The sequence below is a fragment of the Electrona antarctica genome (genome assembly GCF_951216825.1).
Source record: "Electrona antarctica genome assembly, chromosome: 17".
NCBI lineage: Eukaryota > Metazoa > Chordata > Actinopteri > Myctophiformes > Myctophidae > Electrona > Electrona antarctica.
The window spans coordinates 26,391,049-26,409,263 of NC_136798.1; the positions used below are offsets into that span (position 1 = coordinate 26,391,049).

The 18,215-nt window shown below is 42.4% G+C and overlaps 2 protein-coding genes across 4 annotated transcripts; one reads left to right on the forward strand and one right to left on the reverse strand.

The window, feature by feature from the left end:
• The first annotated feature begins 216 nt into the window (after positions 1–216).
• marcksa (myristoylated alanine-rich protein kinase C substrate a) lies at positions 217–3,836 on the forward strand. Of its 2 annotated transcripts, none has more exons than XM_079525656.1 (2): positions 217–629; positions 1,836–3,836. In XM_079525656.1, exons 1-2 carry the CDS (start codon positions 540–542, stop codon positions 2,553–2,555), a joined length of 810 nt encoding a protein of 269 aa, XP_079381782.1. In that variant the 5' UTR covers positions 217–539; the 3' UTR covers positions 2,556–3,836. The 2 variants fall into 2 exon arrangements, with proteins under 2 accessions (XP_079381782.1, XP_079381783.1); XM_079525657.1 differs by having other exon boundaries at positions 223–629; positions 1,869–3,836.
• A 2,216-nt stretch (positions 3,837–6,052) lies between these two features.
• On the reverse strand, positions 6,053–16,434 carry LOC306940863 (histone deacetylase 2). Of its 2 annotated transcripts, none has more exons than XM_079526104.1 (14): positions 16,215–16,434; positions 14,756–14,868; positions 14,175–14,292; positions 13,924–13,998; positions 13,568–13,706; positions 13,266–13,407; positions 11,525–11,617; positions 11,244–11,352; positions 10,677–10,817; positions 10,020–10,128; positions 9,488–9,618; positions 8,170–8,325; positions 6,823–6,889; positions 6,053–6,478 (listed from the first exon to the last, which is right to left on the reverse strand). In XM_079526104.1, exons 1-14 carry the CDS (start codon positions 16,267–16,269, stop codon positions 6,448–6,450), a joined length of 1,479 nt encoding a protein of 492 aa, XP_079382230.1. In that variant the 5' UTR covers positions 16,270–16,434; the 3' UTR covers positions 6,053–6,447. The 2 variants fall into 2 exon arrangements, with proteins under 2 accessions (XP_079382230.1, XP_079382231.1); XM_079526105.1 differs by lacking the exon at positions 16,215–16,434 and adding an exon at positions 15,979–16,121.
• Positions 16,435–18,215: the final 1,781 nt, after the last annotated feature.

The window sequence follows — 18,215 nt, forward strand, 5'->3', positions numbered from 1 at the left end:
CTTAAGTCACCAAAACGATCAAAAAAAATATATCCTCGTGAGCTGCGCAAAGGAAACCATTTTGTGATAAAAAAAAAAGAATACAAATTGTAGCCCCGATAAGCTGATCTTTTCAGATATGTTACACTATCCTACAATCCATTGTTCACTCTCGCTCTAGGCCCAGCCCACTATGTCTACGCGTGATTGTGATTGGCTGAATGCGAGTGCGGTGCCGTCATCGCTCGGAATGCCCATTCATCTCTGCACTTGGGCGTTGGACTCCGCATCTTATTAGCAACAAGGGAAATTTCTCCATTTTCCAGCCTGTCTACGGCGACACAGCCACAAATCTGGGATTTTTTATTACTTCTGTTCACTTGGCAGTTTTTTTCCTTGCGATTTTTTAATTTCTTTCACTGCGTATTGGACCTTGATTTCTCTCGCGGTGAACTTTTCAAACGGGGGACATTCTGCAAAGCGCCTGCGTTTAAAGAAAGAAGAGCTTGTGGTCTTTGTTCGTTTTTGGATCGGTTGAGTTTCTTTGTTGGAGCGAAAGCATGGGAGCGCAATACTCCAAGGCAAAGGGCGAAACCGCGGTTGAAAAGCCAGGAGAGGTGGCCGCTTCACCAACTAAGACTAACGGACAGGTAAAATTATGTTTTATTATCATATTTACATTCACCAAGTGGTAGCAGTCTCACTGGGACCGGGGGGGCGGTTGGACAAAGGCGCAATCCGTGCGTAATTGTCGACTGATAACTAATACGGAATTGCATCCAGGAGTTGTGAATGAAAATGACTAGATTTGATGTTAAATGATAATAAACTCGCTCTAGTTTGTGAGCAACAGTTGATCGTTGGTTGTATTTTTAATTGAATACACTGTGAAATTATTCTCGCGTTGGTCAACATTGTGGGCAGTTTTGGATTGCTTAACGAACGTGGACAATGAGTTTTATTTCTCATTTTGAACCCTTTTGTGGCACAGAGGCGGAATCCTTTGTTTAGAGCAAGTCGCCTAGAATGTGATCACATTGTAAGGATTAGAGTGAAACCATGTGTTGATTGATTCGGGGACATTTGGGATCACAGTCACTCTATTTCGATAACAAAAATAAGAAATTACTTATTTATTCTGTTTGTAGCTTGAATGCATGGTAGTTGAATGAAGACGAGATGCACGACGCCAACAATGGCTTTGTACGCTCCAGCACCACGCCTTTTGTTAGCGATGCTCGAGTAGAAAGTGGAGATGGCAGCTACTATCACACTGAAAACAACAGCCACACAACGAGAGATGCATTGCGTTGGTGCGCTTTCTTGGTCAAGTTGTTCGACCCACGGTCCGTTTTTAACATGTTGAAGTTATTGTGATGTCCACCAGAATGTGGCTCTTCGTGATCTTGTGTGTTAATGAGCATCTGCCGATTTAATGAGCAGCTGCGTTGCTTTGGCGCTCCGTTGAGTCCGCTCCGCTTTTTGGAGCGACCAGGCACCGACCCCTTGCGACCCACTAGAGGCATTGCGCTCCATGTTGCTCATCGTGGCAAATTATGTCGAATGATATTTTCGGATGTGCTCGTAGGCCGACTGAAGCATAACTTCAAGCTATTTGTTCTAAAACGTTATTTGCTAAGAAGGGCCTCGTCTGAGAGGCAAACGTTCAGGCAGAGAGAAAGTGAAATCATGGAGCCCACTCCGGGCTTTAAACGGTGAACGGAGAGTCTGTGGTGATTTTATGGTGTCTGCTGCCCCTTGTGTCAGTCGGTGGCATTGGTCTATATTGCATTCCAAATGGCATTCCTATTTACATTCTCCCCATTTCTCTCTTGTCTCGTCTTTTTTCTTCTCAGGCCTCATTTCTCTCCTGTCTTTTTTCTTCTCAGGAGAACGGTCATGTGAAAGTAAACGGAGATGCCTCTCCTGCAGCCGCCGAGGAGGTGGTGCAAGCCAATGGCAGCGCCACAGCTGAGGAGGCACCTAAAGAGGAGGCTGCCACGGCAGAGGAGGTGCCCGCTGAGAAGGTAGAGGCTGTAAACGGGGAGAAGGTAGAGGCCGTATCTCCTGCTCCCGCTGAGGGAGAGGCCGCAGCAGCCAAGCCAGAGGATGGAGCCACGCCTTCCACCAGCAACGAGACGCCCAAGAAGAAGAAGAAGCGCTTCTCCTTCAAGAAGTCCTTCAAGCTGAGCGGCTTCTCTTTCAAGAAGACCAAGAAGGAGACGGGCGAGGGCGCAGAGGGTGAGGAGGCGGCCGCCGCTCCCACGGACGAGGCCAAGGTGGAGGGTGCCGAGGAGGCCGCCGCTGCTAGCGAAGAGGCCAAGCCCGCTGAGGCAGAGGCAGCTGCACCTGCCACAGAGGAGGCCGCGAGCCCAGCGGAGGCCAAGCCAGAGGCAGAGAAACCCGCCGAGGAGGCTAAGGCCGCCCCGCCCGCAGAGGAGCCAAAGGCGGAGGAGAAGCCGGCCGAGCCGGTCGTAGAGGCCAAGGAGGAGCCCAAAACGGAGGAGGCTGCGCCCGCAACACAAGAGGCAGCATCACCAGAGGCCCCAGCAGCTGCTGCCGAGGCCACCGAGTAATGCCAGAAGCGCAGGCGGCCATGCGGAAGAAAAGTCTAGATAAGGAGGAAAAAAAGATAATCAAAGAACATTTCCCTGTTCGTATGTTGGAGTTGTGCCAGTTCCATGGCGTTTGGAGAACTTGTCTACAACCAGGGATATTTTAAAGCTTTTTTTTCTCTCTTGGTTTCCATACCCCCCCCCTCCCTTTCCCACCCCAAATACACAAAACCCATCTCAGTCCAATGTTACTACTATTCCAATGGGCTAGGGAGGTGGGTGGCTTACAAATATGTAAAACAGAAAAAAATACACCCACATTTTGCCATATATTTTTTTTGCATCAGTATTAAATGTTTTTTTTTCCTTCATTTTTATACAAAATGTAAACATGTCAAAAGGTATGGACTTGCCCATGGTATGAAGGAGATGGGGATACAGTTGCGATGTAAATGAAGGGGGTGGGGGGGTTCGGGAGAGCGGCAAGAGCAACGGCTTTTGGAGGTGGCACCCTTGTGCCTGGGAAATGTGCCACAGACTATTATGTAAGGAGTAGTCTTAAAAACACACGACACGTCACACACACACACACACACACACACACACACATGCTCGACCAACGTCTATATAACCATGAGAGGACCATGCGGTTTACAACACTAAGTCATTTACTATAAGACAACAAAAATACAATTCCCAGAGTTAGGTTTAGGAAGTCATATTAAAAAAATCATAGGAGCTTTTCACTTCTCATTAGCTGTACCAGTCAGTGATTCAGTAGAAAAACAAGTTTGTATAGGCTTTATTGTTTATTGCTGGTTTTATGACCTTAATAAAGTGTAAGTATGTATAGGCGGGGTGTTTTTAACTGTGATTATTGTACAAATGAAATCTTGATCTCAAGAAGCACATGAAGTTTGCAGCTCTCTTTTCCACCCGCTCATTTTGTAAGATAACAAACAAAATTCATTCTGGAAAGACCTTTTAAGCAATTTTTAACTCAACCAAGCTGTGATAAGTGGAATGGTTACTGTTTATATACTGTGGTATGTTTTGATTACAGCAAACTGCTTTTTTTCAGTGGTCTTTCACAAATTTAAGGAATCTCTATCAGATGCAATGTTTGTGTAGCATCTTGTCTCTTTTTTTTCTTTTGTAAATACTGGAGAAGCTTTGACCAATTTGACTTAGAGATGGAATGTAACTTTGCTTACAAAAATTGCTTATTAAACTTCTCTGCTTAAGGTGTTCTGATTTTCTGTGAGCACACTAAAAGCAAAAATAAATGTGAATAAAATTTGAGCTGCATTTTGTCTTTTTCTTTCCCCTCCCTGTGGCAATGAGTCTGCCTGTGGTGTCAGACAGGCAGAAAAGATGCTTGTTTGAAGTGTAGTTTTGACACCTAAGCTGAGTGGATTATCATTTTGAGACAACGGATTCTGGTGCTGCAACACTTTGGCGCGAGTCCAAAATCCATTATAGAACAAGTTTGATGCTATGCTACATAACATTTGTGGAAGTTACGATGAGAAATTAATTGTCCACTGGGGCCCATACTCATTGGGATTAACTGATTACATGGGCTGATTTAAGTAATGAATAGGCTATACACTTAGTTGGGAATGTCACATGTATGTGTGTGCAAGCAAGCATGTCCAATTGTCCATGATATCCGGTGTCAATCTCTCGAGAATGTATCCTTAACCACTTTCAACATGGCATCCCCATTTTTTGCATGTCATTAAAAGCACACTTCCAAAATTTCACAACTGCATATTGCATTATAGACATCTGAATTCAAGCCTTGCCAGCCGGTGCAGCCACTCAACTGGCACAGCACACCCGTTTCCAAAACAGGCTTCTGTGTTTGTAAATCTTCAATAAAAAAAAAGGTTAATTATGCTGTTGTGAGGAGCAATTTGACATGGATTTGGCGATGGGACTCAATAAAAAAAAGGTACATCTCAAATAATGCATCCTAATTACCAACAAAGTTTTAACTAATTATAAAATGATCTCTGTCCAACAGGTGAGTACAATTTGTGTGAGCCATGTTCAGGCTTTATGCCGGTCAAATAGCCCCCCAAGCCCACTGACTCAAAGTGGGGTCCGGGGAGCCAGCTATAGGGTCCTTAAGGGTTCCAGGGGGTCTCCAGCAAAAATGGGGAACATTTTAAACAAGTAAGCTCAATTTAATTAGCCTCTAAAATAGTGGCGCCTCACTTGTTTGTAAAATGGCGCCAAATCTCGTATGGGGGTAGGCTACATATCACAAAATCTTTGCAAATGGGGGCCCGCGGCCAAATACATAGCAATTTGGGGGGTCCTTGGCATGAAACTGTTTGAAACCACTGGCTTAAATCACGGCATGTTATTGTACTCGAAACTACATATTTCAACATGCTTTCTTTCGCTCCACAACCACAATACCTGCCTGTGTAGTAACAGTCCAAGGGCAGTCTCTGCCTGGGGAGCCTCGGGCAGCAGCTGAGCTGTTTCTGACTTCTCTCCCTACGTTGTTTTACTCTCGGAGTAGTGACCGTGTCGCATATCTGAGTCTTCAGTTTCCAGCTGTTTATGAGCAGTTAGCGACATGTACCAAAACCGCCTGCAGGCGAAGTAAAAATAATTTACATCACGATTCACGGTCCAAAACAACATAGGCTTTACGCTTTGTCAAGTCAAACAAGTCACACATTTCCAAATGAAGACCGGAAATTATCAGTAGCTGTCTGCAGCCCAAGTATCCCCTGGTATTGTGGCGCCCCCGTGTGGTTCTATATTGTCATGACATATTGGACCCCTTTCTTTTTTTCACAGCAGGCATTTTTATTAAAGGTAAACTTCCCCTTTTGCAAAAAAATATATGTTAATGACGTTTAGAAGATTTAGAACACTTTCCTGAAAGAAAGAAACATGCGCAGTTGAGACCAGGAAGTTGTACATGCCAATGTTTCTTTCCTTCCATGGAGCACCATGGTGTCGCCCGTACGCCGTACGGTCTTCGCGTCTCGTCCTCTTTAGACAGTCCTTGAACTACATGTCTCAGTAAGACAGCCCTCCCCCTATCCACAAGGAGCAGTGCACCAAAGCATTATGGGAATTGTAGTCCAGGAAGGAAGTGAGCCCAGTGTCCATGACACACTGGGCTCACTACTAAAATCTAAAATATCTAAAACCACATATTACACACATAAAGACCCCCAGGAAAGTGTTCTAAATCTTCTAAACGTCATTAACATATATTTTTTTGCAAAAAGGGTGAAGTTTCCCTTTAAGGCATGTGGGTGGGTGGGATAGTTTTATTTTGTTTTGTGCCAGCCAGCATCAAGGGCACGTTCGGAAATAGCACACTGTGCAATGCAAACTAATAGGCGAGTGCGCTCCGGTGCGGTATTTCTGAACGCAAACCAAGTTAACTGTATAGAAGCTGTCCATGTCCTCTTCAAAATATCTTCTGTGAAAAGGGTCTTTATTTGAACCCACAACTATGCTGAGAAATAATGTCTACAGTAAACTTGGTATAAAAAATGTTTTATTTATCAAATTTCAAATATATGAAATCATTATAGGATCATCTACAGGGAATGCCCACATAAGTATCTCCAAAAACAAGTCAATAAGATGTTCATGTTTTGTTCAGAAGGTAAAGCACATTGGAGCAATGGCATTAAGGGGGGGAAAAGTGGGGGGGTTACAGGTAAAACATAGTAGCAAATTAAACTGTATGGGGAATTCAAGTCAATCACGGATTCAGGGAATCCATAGCTGCAATACACAAAGGGAAACTGTAACACTCACATTTTTTTTTACAACTAGGACACAGAGATCTGTAATAAATACAGCATAATGCTTCTGGTGGTGTAGTCCTCGATGGCAGACTGCACCGTTGTTTGGTGTAGGAAATATATGTTCAGGCACTGCTTGTTTGCTCCACCTTGACACTGTAAAAATGAAAAGATTAAGAAAGATAAGCTCTTGACAAAAACGTATGCTTACAAAAAATAACGTTCAACCTGGCATCCCTATTTTGGGCATGCCAGTTGAAATTTGTAAAAAGAAAAAAAACTTTTCAAAATAGCAGATCTACAAACTAAACATGTGACACAATGCTAAATATAGAACTGAATTCGGTCCTCTGAATTGGACATAAATGCTTCTTTTAAAAGTGAGTGAAAAGTCTCCACCTTTTCAGAACATGGGTTATTTTAAAATAGAAGGAGCAAAGTCTGTGTGTATAAAATTAATATTGTATACATAATTGATAAAATCACAGTATTTGTGTTACCTTGTTTTGGGGTCAGCCTTGTCAGCGACAGCGCTACAGTCTTTTCCCTTCTCCTCTTCTTTTATCTCTGTGGTGGAGAAGCAGAAAACACACAATGTTAGAAATTCCATGTATTTCCTCAGCATATACAATATAGTCTGGCAGCAGACAGGCTTCTTTTGTTTAAAGTGGGAAATTTGGTATATAGTCTTTTTATTGGCCTAAAATATAGTCTATATACATACATTCATAAATCCACTTGCTGACCGGCTGTCACTATTGGGCAATTTTTTATAGGGGTTTCTTGTGACCCTATCATTAATATCCTATGGCAGGCAAAAATGTCAAACTTTCCTTTTGCTTTAAGTAGCATGTGACATGTCAAACTAGGGGGTTTTCATGATTCAGAATCCATTCCATGCTAAAATACATTCCTTGGGCAAAAAGCAGCCATAGCAACTTGCCCAAATGTGCTGACCTCATCACATTTGTCATGACGTCTATGGCCGTTTTTAGCCAGTGTATTTTGTGCAAAACTGCACATGCTACTTAAAGCAAAAGGAAAGTTTGACATTTTTGCCTGCCATAGGATGTTAATGGTAGGGTCACAAGAAACCCCTATAAAAAAATCCACAATAGTGACAGCTTGTCAGCAAGTGGATTCATGAATGTATGTATATAGACAATATTTTAGGCAAATAAAAAAAGACTATATACCAAATTTCCCACCCGTACACCTCGGCTGCCGGACTAATAGGAAAAAGCTCTTGCAGAATTTTCATTGCAAGTCTTGTTTTCAAACAAGACAATGGGTGGCGTGCCCCCACGACGATTATAAGAACATTTCGTCCCCGTTTCCAGAAGTGATCATCTGCCCAGACTAATCTGTAGTGTAAGGGGTCCAAGGATTTAATCTTAAATCTCCAATATCCAAATGTTTGACATTTCTATGAATGTCTTCCCACACCTGTGGGAAGGCGTGAGTTGCACCCAACCAACCGAGATAAGGAGGTGAATGAGAGGACGGCGATCGATTACAACAACTAACTTGTTATGGGTGTGTTGGACATGCTTTATAGCTGAAGCATGTCCAACATGCTTCATACAGTAGCTGAAGCATGTCCAATGCACATTTAACGTGCCTTCCCAGACATTTCAAACTGTTTACCACCGAGAGTTTAACCAGCTCCTTTGTTTACATCTGCTTCCACATGTGATCGCTTGAGATGATGCAAGGTTCTGTGTTGCTCAGCCAAAAATCTCATAACATTATCCTTGTGTGAGAGATACAGCCCAGATTTGAAAATTGTTCAGGATTTTAAAACTTGACCTTCAGCCTTATCCTTCACACAATTGAAGAACACTCACCGACTTTCTTCTCCTCTCCTTCCTTCTTGTCCTCCTCTACACGTGGCCGTTTCAATCCTTTCTTCTGACTGGCCACATTCCTCCTGCCTCCCTCTCCCTCATCCTCAGAGTCTGAGAACTCCTCATCGCAGGCTATCCTCTTGTCCGAGGCACGAACTGCAAAGGGACGAGACGCAATGCTTAGATACTGCCAAAACCTGGTTTGCTGGCAAAGGATACAACAACCTGGGTTATTATGGGTGTTATGGGTGCATTTGTTATTTTGAAATTTCAATAGAGGATAGGCCCCTTGAGTTGCAGCAGGGATCTTCAATGTCAGCAGTATTATTACGATTGGTAAATAGCCAGAGTGAACAGGTAGACATGTCAGTGTCCGGTGTTACCGGTGGGCGGGTACGCCACCGAGTACTTGCACACCGATAGCACCGTTTTATTATTATTTTTAATACTAGACCATTTATTTTCTCATGTACCCTATAAAACCACTCCAGTTCATTTTCGTGTGGCACCCATGTGCTTATAAGCAGGTTATCAATACTTTAGTCAGATAACAGGTTGTACAATTATTATTATGAAGAGAACAGAAGTGATTTGCTCTTCAACGGGGCTACAGGCAGGCAGCAGCCAGAGCGGAGCTGAGTTCTGCTGGATTGTTTATCTTCAGGGTTTGAATCTGACCAGGGTTTATCTTCTAGTTGTATTTTTTGACCGTGCCTGCCTATACTGCCTAAAGCCTCAACGTAAGTTACTTTGGAAATTAGATCTAGAAGTGCAACTGCAAGCGCTGTTGTGCCGTAGTTTGTTTCTGGATCAATGCCAGGCAGGTAGGACACCTAGTGGTTGGATTCGGTGTTACCGGTGTTGAGAAGCATGGTGGAAACGGTGGGGAAATTCTAGCACCGGGACAGGCCTGACAACTCACAGAACGCCTGCAAAATACAGACACCGACTGTCCAGCATCACCTGCAGTGTTTTCTGCCAACTCCCTCCCCACACCGATTCAGGGAATCATTAATTAATTTATTAAATTAAGGTGTTGATTTTGTGTCTATTTTCTCAGTGACTTTCTTAGCAATTAAAGCTATTGGTATTTGATGAGCAAAATACTGCCCAGCATTCATCGTTGAACAAGGTTATCCAACCAAGGTCAAGTGTTGCAGCCATACGACGAATGCCCTCTATATTACACCTCTCAGTTAAAAATACGTGCATATTTGTGGACTGTTCTAAAAAAAACGATATCATTTTTTGTTGGTCTATTATGCAGATACAGTTTATATTGACAAGTAAGGGACAAATTGTGGGCCGTCTGTCTTACTGGACATGCGTTTATCAGGATCCTCAGTGTCTTCATCAACAGTGTCATCTGGAATGCAATCCTCAGGAATGGCTTGTACCTGTACACCTGGGGCATGAGGCAGCATTCGCAGGTTCTCAAACAGTCGCTGCCTGGAAATTCAAATATGACACCAGTTCAGTACAGCCGATATTCTGATTTTAACAAAATGATTTCTAAAGGCATTTCTGTTTTACTGTGAGATCAATGACAGACAGCACAGTAGCCGTCAAAGGGTCAGAAAGAAAGACATTATACCTAGTTGGCCAAGTTAACTTCTGAATTAACACTTTATAATTTGGTATCCGGGAAATAGAAGGTAAAATGGGTTGAAACGTTCACCGTTATTGTTAACGTTTCAAAAGGTCTATACTATACTGTATATCTTTTTTGTTTATAGCTCCTTTTATTTTGCAATACTTTGTAGCGTTGTGAAGATGCTAAACAAACATACTGTATATATAATAATTAACACACATACTGTTGCAATTATTGTGTTCATTGATATACATACTTGATCTTGTCCATGTACTCAAGTGTGTTCTGGTTGGTCATGTTCGAGGGACTGATGTGCAGCTTGAAGTCAGGCCCAAAGTACTCAAAGTAATCATTATACGGGAGCTCTGGAATAGAAACATCATTGGGAAATGTTGAGGCGGTGACTTAAGATGATGAACATGGCAGTAACAGATTTATACTCCGATGTTTCAATGAAAGCGCCACATTGTCGGCCCTTTAAAATACCATTCAAATACAAATGAGAGATAACGGCACCAGTTAATGTGATTTATAAGGTGACACAGATCCCCCTCACTGTGGAGGATAACCAAGAAAGAGGAAAAGGGTTACATTTAATGCCCCGGAATTCCATTAACTGAACCACTGGCACATTTGATACACGCATGTGCTTTGTGAGCACATGCGTGTATCAGATCCCTGAAGGAGGAGATAATGGCGACATCCCTTCACATGTCACATGTTATCGTTCCAACACTGTTGTGCAAAGCATAAAATACAGCTTAAATGGTTCACCAGACCAACCGATGTAGTTGATTTTATTTGTTGAAATATATAAATGTATTTTTAGTAAATCGATAGAATAATCACTAAAACAATTATCGATAGATGCAGCCATAATTTCAACAGATATTTGGAGAAACCAGTGACCAACCATCAGGGATCTCTGAGTCCAGTGCCACTGCCGTCTCGTAGGTCCAGCAGCGGGCCACGTTGCGGATGGTGTAGCCTCCTCCACCCAGCATGAGCAACGGCAAGTTGAATGACTTCATGTACTCAACACATTTGGCATGCCCTGTGGTAAAAAACAAACCACCAGTAAAAATCCCCAGTGTCAATTTATCCATTTACAATGCTGAGATTATAAAAACGTAATCAAATTGACTCTGGATACATTTTTAATATAATTTCAGAGTTAACGTAACCCTGGGGATTTTACTGTGTATAGTTAAAGACCCCTGTAAACTTTGCCATTGGAGAGGTTTCCATTGCAGAAAGTGGAATCATAAACCTATAAACCTTCACATAGAATTACTCACATGAGTAGATGTCAATCTCAATCTCATTTATATAAACATATCCTTGGTGGAAGCGAGAGTCGAGAGTCATGGGTTGTTAATCATTTGTACCGAGAATTTCTGAATGACGGAGTAAGTGCAGTGCTTCGAATCATTTTTGGACATAAGGGAAGTAGGGAACTTTAAAAGTTGAGCTCTCGTACCGCGGATGGTGAGGTTGAAGCAGCCAAGACGGTCTCCTGAAAGAGAGTCTGCACCACACTGAAGAACCACGGCGCTGGGCTGGTACATCTCCATCACCTTTGCCATCACCTGTACACCCACAGCAAGCAGTTAAGCACAAGAAGCCAACCCTGATAACGGTTTATTTATTTGTTTTCAATGTAAAGCAACTTTTAGTACTTAGAAAAGCGTTATATAAATCTGAGGCACTATTACTACATTAACACTCTTTGCAGTGAATAAAGCATAAAACGCTGCTCACCGGTTTGAAGATCGATGCATATGACTCATCATCGATGCCGTCCCTCAGTGGGAAGTTCACAGCGTAGTATTTGCCCTTTCCAGCTCCAATGTCCTAAGAGCAGAGGTAACCTTAATTTAATACTACATCACATGACAATGTAGCGCCAAGAAGTGATTTTCAACCGTGTATCGCATTGTTAGAAAATCAGCAGGTTGAAATTACCAGCTAAGAGGTAGCTAGTGCCTAGCTAGCTGGTAAGATTTGCTTTGCATTGCATTTACCAGTAAGTGTGGCAGGAGAGATCGTTCTGTAAACTTAATAATTAAGAACTACTCACAATCCATAATGAGCTTGGAGGAGCTCAATAACCTGCCAATACTTTTACCATTGAGTGCAAACTGGCTAGTAAACAGATGGACTTTAAGACTATAAAGAGTCTCCCTTGTCATAAAGAAAAGGGAGATGGCCGTCTTGTTTGTTTGTGTGTGTGTGTGTGATGGAGTTATATTATGGCAGTGATGTAAATAGGCTTTCAATGAAATGGTTTATACCGGGACCCAGGGCCGGTCTTTGTCTTTTAGATGGGTCCCAGGGACATTTTATGAGTTCTATACTGAGTATAGTACTGAGTACAGTATTGCATCCAGGCCAGGACCCCCGGAGGGTGACATGATTGTGTCCTTTCTCAAATTAGTGAGTCTAAGGATGCAGGATATTTGCATCACTGTTATGGGGGGTGGGTGTGTGTGTGTGTACACGGTACACCTCCCGAGACTGTGTCAATATGGCCATACTGGCATACTAGACGTTGTGGTGTTTGGCGGTGTTCACCCGGACTGCACGCATGCAGGGTGGTGCAGACATAATAATCAATGACTCCCCCAGCTGGGTGTGTCGTTTCCAACTCTATGGTCGGGGCATGGAACCTAGGGGGTAATAATATTTACTATTCTCTGCCTATCGGGACGTAACTCGAACGGCGCTAAGTCAGCTCTGGTGGCCGTCACAACTCTTGGCTGGTGCCTCACGTGGCTCAAGGCCACAAGAGACGGCGTGCCTCCGTCATGGTCACCAAAAGCAAACGCTCCCATAGTTTCACTTCCGGGTTTCCCAGTATGTTGATTATCACATTACTGGGGGTATTTTAAGGTGCTGATCACGAACATTCTCTTGATTAATATAAGGGGTGATAACATCCGAAGCGGGTGCAGCCTGCCCTTTCACTCACTTTTCATGCATTTATGTAGGAGAGAGAGAGAGCACATGCATGTGTTGTTGATAACTTAATTTGGGCCCGTTCACTGGAATCATTCAAGGGCCTAGCCATTTCTCTGGGCAACCCTAATTATAGTCGATTCATTGAAGCCACTAGATTTTGGTTTAGACAACTATGCATCTACTTGATTAGACAAACTCTGACAACAACATTGGCAGGTATGTGTATGAGAGACTACGTGTGCAAATACACATTCGACTCTGTTACCTCTGTAAATCAATGAATCGATGTTGAAATGCAGGCCAGTGTTGTGAGGATGAAAATAACATAAGGTGAGGCATTTATTTCCCCCATATCGGAAATGGGTAATTCAGCGCATGAAATGCCATGGCTGAATGTGTCCCAGTCCAGGCCTGCATAGCTGCGATAAGTGACAATGTATGTATAAGTGGGGAGTGGTTGTAAGACATTCAGAACAATTGTATGGTTGAAAATCAGAGCCAGGTTTTAACATAAACACCCACTCTAAATGCAAAGACTCACCCTCAGGTCTCCAGTACCAGGGAAGTACTCCCCATATTTATGGAAGGACACAGTCATAACTCTGTCAGTGGTATAGAAGGCCTCCTCTACTCCATCCCCATGGTGGATGTCAATATCAATGTAGAGCACCCTCTGGTGGTACCTGGGAAGAATGGAAAGGAGAAACGGTGACAGTGAGGAGAAATGCTACCAAAGTGAAATGCTTATTCAACAAAATATCACTCACTATTTTGTAATGCAATCTCCAAAAATGTAATAAAAATATAAAAACGTAAAATGTAAAACTAAAACCTAAAACTCACTTGAGCAGCTCCAAAATGGCCAGCACAATGTCATTCACGTAACAGAAACCAGAGGCCTCTGACTTCTTGGCATGGTGGAGTCCTCCTGCCCAGTTCACTGCTATGTCGGTTTGCTGTCTGTTCAGTTTCACTGCCCCCGCTGTGCCAAGAAGAGACACATTATATTGTACATTTTACAGGGTGCCTACACATTTTCAAAAAGAAGAGAATTCCACACACAACTCCACAGTGTTTCGTTTATTTTAAAATACTGGCATTTTACAGATACGACGTTTCGGGGCGGGCATTGTTGGCCTTCATGATTTCATCCCCTGATGAAACTGTATTACATATTTGCACCTTTTCTGTCAACTTACCAGCAGAGCCTCCAGTGGAAAGTTGGCAGAACTCAAATAATCCATCAAACACTGGACAGTCCTCTCCAACATTGACTGTAAGGGTCAGATGAAAGTTGATGTTCTGATCACAGGCTATTCTTGATGACTTAAGTGATTATTGCATTTTGTGCATGATTGTTAAAACCGTTTGTAACCAACTACTGTCATGAACATTGAACACCAATGATTTTGCCCTGCTTAAGAACAGTTAACTTGCTTGCATCACTTACAGCGCTGCATTTGCTTGCTGTACTCAGACATGTTGTCCGGCCTTATAGATTTGAGGAACTTGATGTAGTCGTCACTGTGGTACTTTGTCATCTCATCTGCTGTGGCTTTGTGAGGTCTCTGCAATGGAAAAGAACCAAAGCAGTTTAATTGAAACTTAAGTGTGACCTCATCACCTGCAAATGTGTTACTGCAGAGAATTTGAAATAGTACAAACAATAGTATGCCAGGAGTAATTGCTTTACTCGAGTGTAATTTTGTTGTACAAAATATGTACCAATAAATGATAAATAATACCATACTAACTTTTGCACTACAACGGTGCTTTTGGTAGGACAGAACTTTGAAAAGGTAGGGTAAAGTGATATTTTCATTAGAAGTTTAAAGCACTATATTCTGATAGTATTCATTGCTATAGAACTGACGAGTACAAATCCCATTTTATTTACCTACATTTAAAAAATAAATCTAATCTTCCATAAATAAAAAATAATCAAGAAGTGGTGAAATAGCCAATATATGCGTTGTACAACTTAAATGTTACAGGCAAGAATTATGATTGAAACTAAAGTAAGAAACCTACATATATTTCCATTTTCCTGTAAAGTCCATAGTTCAGAAGTAGGTTGTGGGTCATACGAATGCGATGGGGTTTCATAGGATGACCCTGGCCATAGTAGTAGTTCCCAATGTCACCTGCACAAAATGAACGACAATTGGTTAATGCAGGGACACATTTGACATCGTCTGTTGTCCATACCATAATGTAAACAGGCTTACAACAAGTGGTATAAATCTTACACTAGGACGGTTAACCACATGAACCCTAGCAACCCTATTCTGGGCAAGTGGTCATTGTCATGATAGCCAAACATCTGGCAATAAGAATAATGCAGATGTTTAACAAATTAACAATAAAATGCAATTCGACACTCAAGAGTTAAAGATCTACAAAAGGTCCATTTAGTTACCAACTCTCCATCATCTAGCTGGGGACCCTCATGGTGTCACTCAGGACCACTGGTGGTCCACGGACTTATGATTGATTGAAAATTGTATTAACAGTTTGCAGAATTACAGTACATTTCAAGCACAAACTCAATTCAAAGGCTGTTAACTGTGAGTGGACGACCCAATTAAGCATTACACTGGTTTACAACAGGGTCCACCATGTTCAATTCATCAAAACATTTAGAGACGTACAAATAGACACTTCTATATAGACAAAGAACAGAACAGGAATTCATCATAATGGAGGTAAAAAGGGAAAAGAAACATATACAGTGAGGGGAAAAGAGGGGGGCGGTGGGGGGATTCAGATTTTACGGGGGCCAGTTTCGAATTGCAGCCATCCGTAGGTGCCCTTTGAGAGCGGTTTTGAAGGAGTCAAGGGATTCGCATGTCTTAATGACTGTTGGTAGGGCGTTCCACATTTTGGTGGCATAGGAGCGAAAAGAATTTAGTCCCTTGTTTGTGCCGAATCTGGGTTGTACATGGTTCGACCACGGGTTGAAAACCAGTGAGTTATATCATGCCCAGCATTACAAGTGTAACGCTTTATGGTGTCGTCCACTCACAGTTAACAGTTTCTGTATCGAGTTGTACTTGAAATGTACTGTAATTCTGCAAACTGTTAATAAACAAATCAATCAATCAAAAAAGCCACCAACATTAGCAAGCCTGCAAGTTAGCCAACCAACCTAGCCTTCAAGCTAACCAGCTCCATTCACTAAATGCTAGCCAGCGTTCTTATGTGGCTAGTGGCTAACAGCTAGCTAATATTGTATTTTGCTACGGCTAACCTACAGATATCTTGGTCGGATGAGGCGCGTTGCTGATCGACAAAAATGACGCCGTTCCCGTGTCGACGGAGATAGCGTCACGTCACCTATTTTGGGGTCGAAAGCATGTCATTTTTGTCAAGCAACACGCTCCGTGCGACATAGCATGAATCACACCAGGCAGCTGGCTGGGTGCCCCAGTTTCTTTGGGCTCCACAATATTGAGAGATGATCCTTGGATGTCCCGCTTCCTGCACGTACCGTCATAGTAGTAGCACACCTTCTTTTTAGTCCCCCCTGCAGCCGTGTAAGCCATGCTCAAACCTCGTCAACAAAATAATTAATTTAGTTTTAAATCGGGTTTTCTTGTGTGGAAAAAGGATGGTGCGTGGTCCGGTGTTAACCGGTTATTGTTGATGAACCCTCAATAATGCTGTTGAGTTGAATGGGAGGCGGTACTAATGCACGAGGAAGGCGGGGCCTGTGGCTGAGCTGAGGGGGTCTTCTCTTTTCGCAGATAAGTAAGCCTGGGACCGAGGCTAGGCTAGGTCCTCCTGGGGTCTGGCCGTCTGGGGACCCTCCTCTGTCTGCGGTCCTTTGAGGGGGTTCCAGCCAGGGGGTCTCCTCCCCACCCTACCCAGCGAAATTGATAGCTAGGAAATTAGCCTGGTTAATAAACCAGACCGAATCAGCCGTTTATTAGCCAGGCTACTAGGAAATAGGAATGGCGAATGGGTCCATTTGGTTTCATTTAGTTGCTTTGTCCCGGACTCCACTTTGAAAACTAGTATTAATTAGGCAATAATACATGCCAATATTATTGTGAGATTCAACCATAGACCAACAGTTTTCTTAATTTAGCCTAAAGATTATAGAACCTCAGGTTATTTAGTCACGAGGACCAACAAAATACATTTTCTAAGACTAGCTCAAAATTAGCCTACTGTAAAATAAAACAACACTAGAGGGCACCATCACCTTAGAACATCAGCAGCACCACCTCAACTGAAACTGGAAAAGTATATTTACTTCTTTCAATCACAGATTTACTAAGAAGTGAATTTCAGCTAAGTAGTGAGTCATGGGTGTTTTTCTGACTTACCTTACCGGTATGTTTGTGCATATAGCTGGATAATCTATGCTATTTTGATTCACTTGAATTAACTCATTTCAAATAAATACATCATTGTGGTCATTGATATACTGGTAGCAAAATATGGCCCTCATTGTATGCATTGGAATAGTGTTGTAAATCTAGGGTTGGGTCCGATAACTTTAGTACTGAACTGAATTACTGGCAAATCTTTCTAATTAGTAACATAATCCCTTGGGTTACAAAATTATGTAAATTAACCTGAGTTTTGTGAAAATGTTGAAAATGTTTGCTACTAATATTAAAATGTTTATTACTTTGCCTTGAACACCAAATGGTGGGGTAAAGGCAATCATAGTAGTAGCATTACTATCCTTCTACTATTCTGTTCTGTTCTGATCAAACAAAGAAATGCTGCATGTGAGTTGTTAAATAATGAATGAACTGACACATATTTACATGTTCTTTTAATTATTAATTTTTTTCTTTTTTTACACAGCACACTGATACATAATGAATACTTGCACACAAACAGACAATTTTGCTAATTATCAGAATAAACAGTTGGTTTAACAAGAACATATTTTTTACTATGGCTTTGTGCCAAGCGGATTGAAAGCAAATGGTAAATATTGTTGGGGGATAAAGGAAGTACTCCACAAGTCTCAGGTCTTATTAATACGTGAATGGTTTGAGTTCAGTTTGAAACTTCAGTTTGTAACTGACAGTTGTGGGAAAATGTTGTGTTGGGAATTCCAACGCCATTGGAAAACAGACCAAAGTCACAGTATCCAGTGTTTATTGAAAATAGCATGATGAAAAAAATGCCATGGTTTAAAAATATGTCATATACAACAAAGTAGTTTGTATTTATGAAATCTTGATTGGACATGCAGACAGGATCGGGGTAACCTGACTCCGCCAGATGGGGCAGCAGAGAGTACACTGGGTTCCCCCCTCCTGCTCCCATCTGGGATCAGCGGCATCAGCGGCAGCTAGAGGCGGGATCAAGGCATACACAGTCCTGCCTTGATCCCACCTCTAGCTGCCGCTGATTGGCCAGGCCGTTTGGTGGCCGGAGTATCAAGTCTGCCAGATGGGAGCAGGAGGGGGAACCCAGTGTACTCTCTGCTGCCCCATCTGGCGGAGTCAGGTTAGGATCGGGGGGG

Coding starts and splice junctions, on each gene's coding strand:
- marcksa (XM_079525656.1), top strand. CDS start 540: ATGGGAGCGCAATACTCCAAGGCAAAGGGCGAAACCGCGGTTGAAAAG. Junction 630..1,835: donor CAACTAAGACTAACGGACAG/GTAAAATTATGT, acceptor TTTTCTTCTCAG/GCCTCATTTCTCTCCTGTCT.
- LOC306940863 (XM_079526104.1), bottom strand. CDS start 16,269: ATGGCTTACACGGCTGCAGGGGGGACTAAAAAGAAGGTGTGCTACTAC. Junction 10,818..11,243: donor CTTCAACCTCACCATCCGCG/GTACGAGAGCTC, acceptor TTTTTACCACAG/GGCATGCCAAATGTGTTGAG. Junction 9,619..10,019: donor GAGTACATGGACAAGATCAA/GTATGTATATCA, acceptor TTGAATTTCCAG/GCAGCGACTGTTTGAGAACC.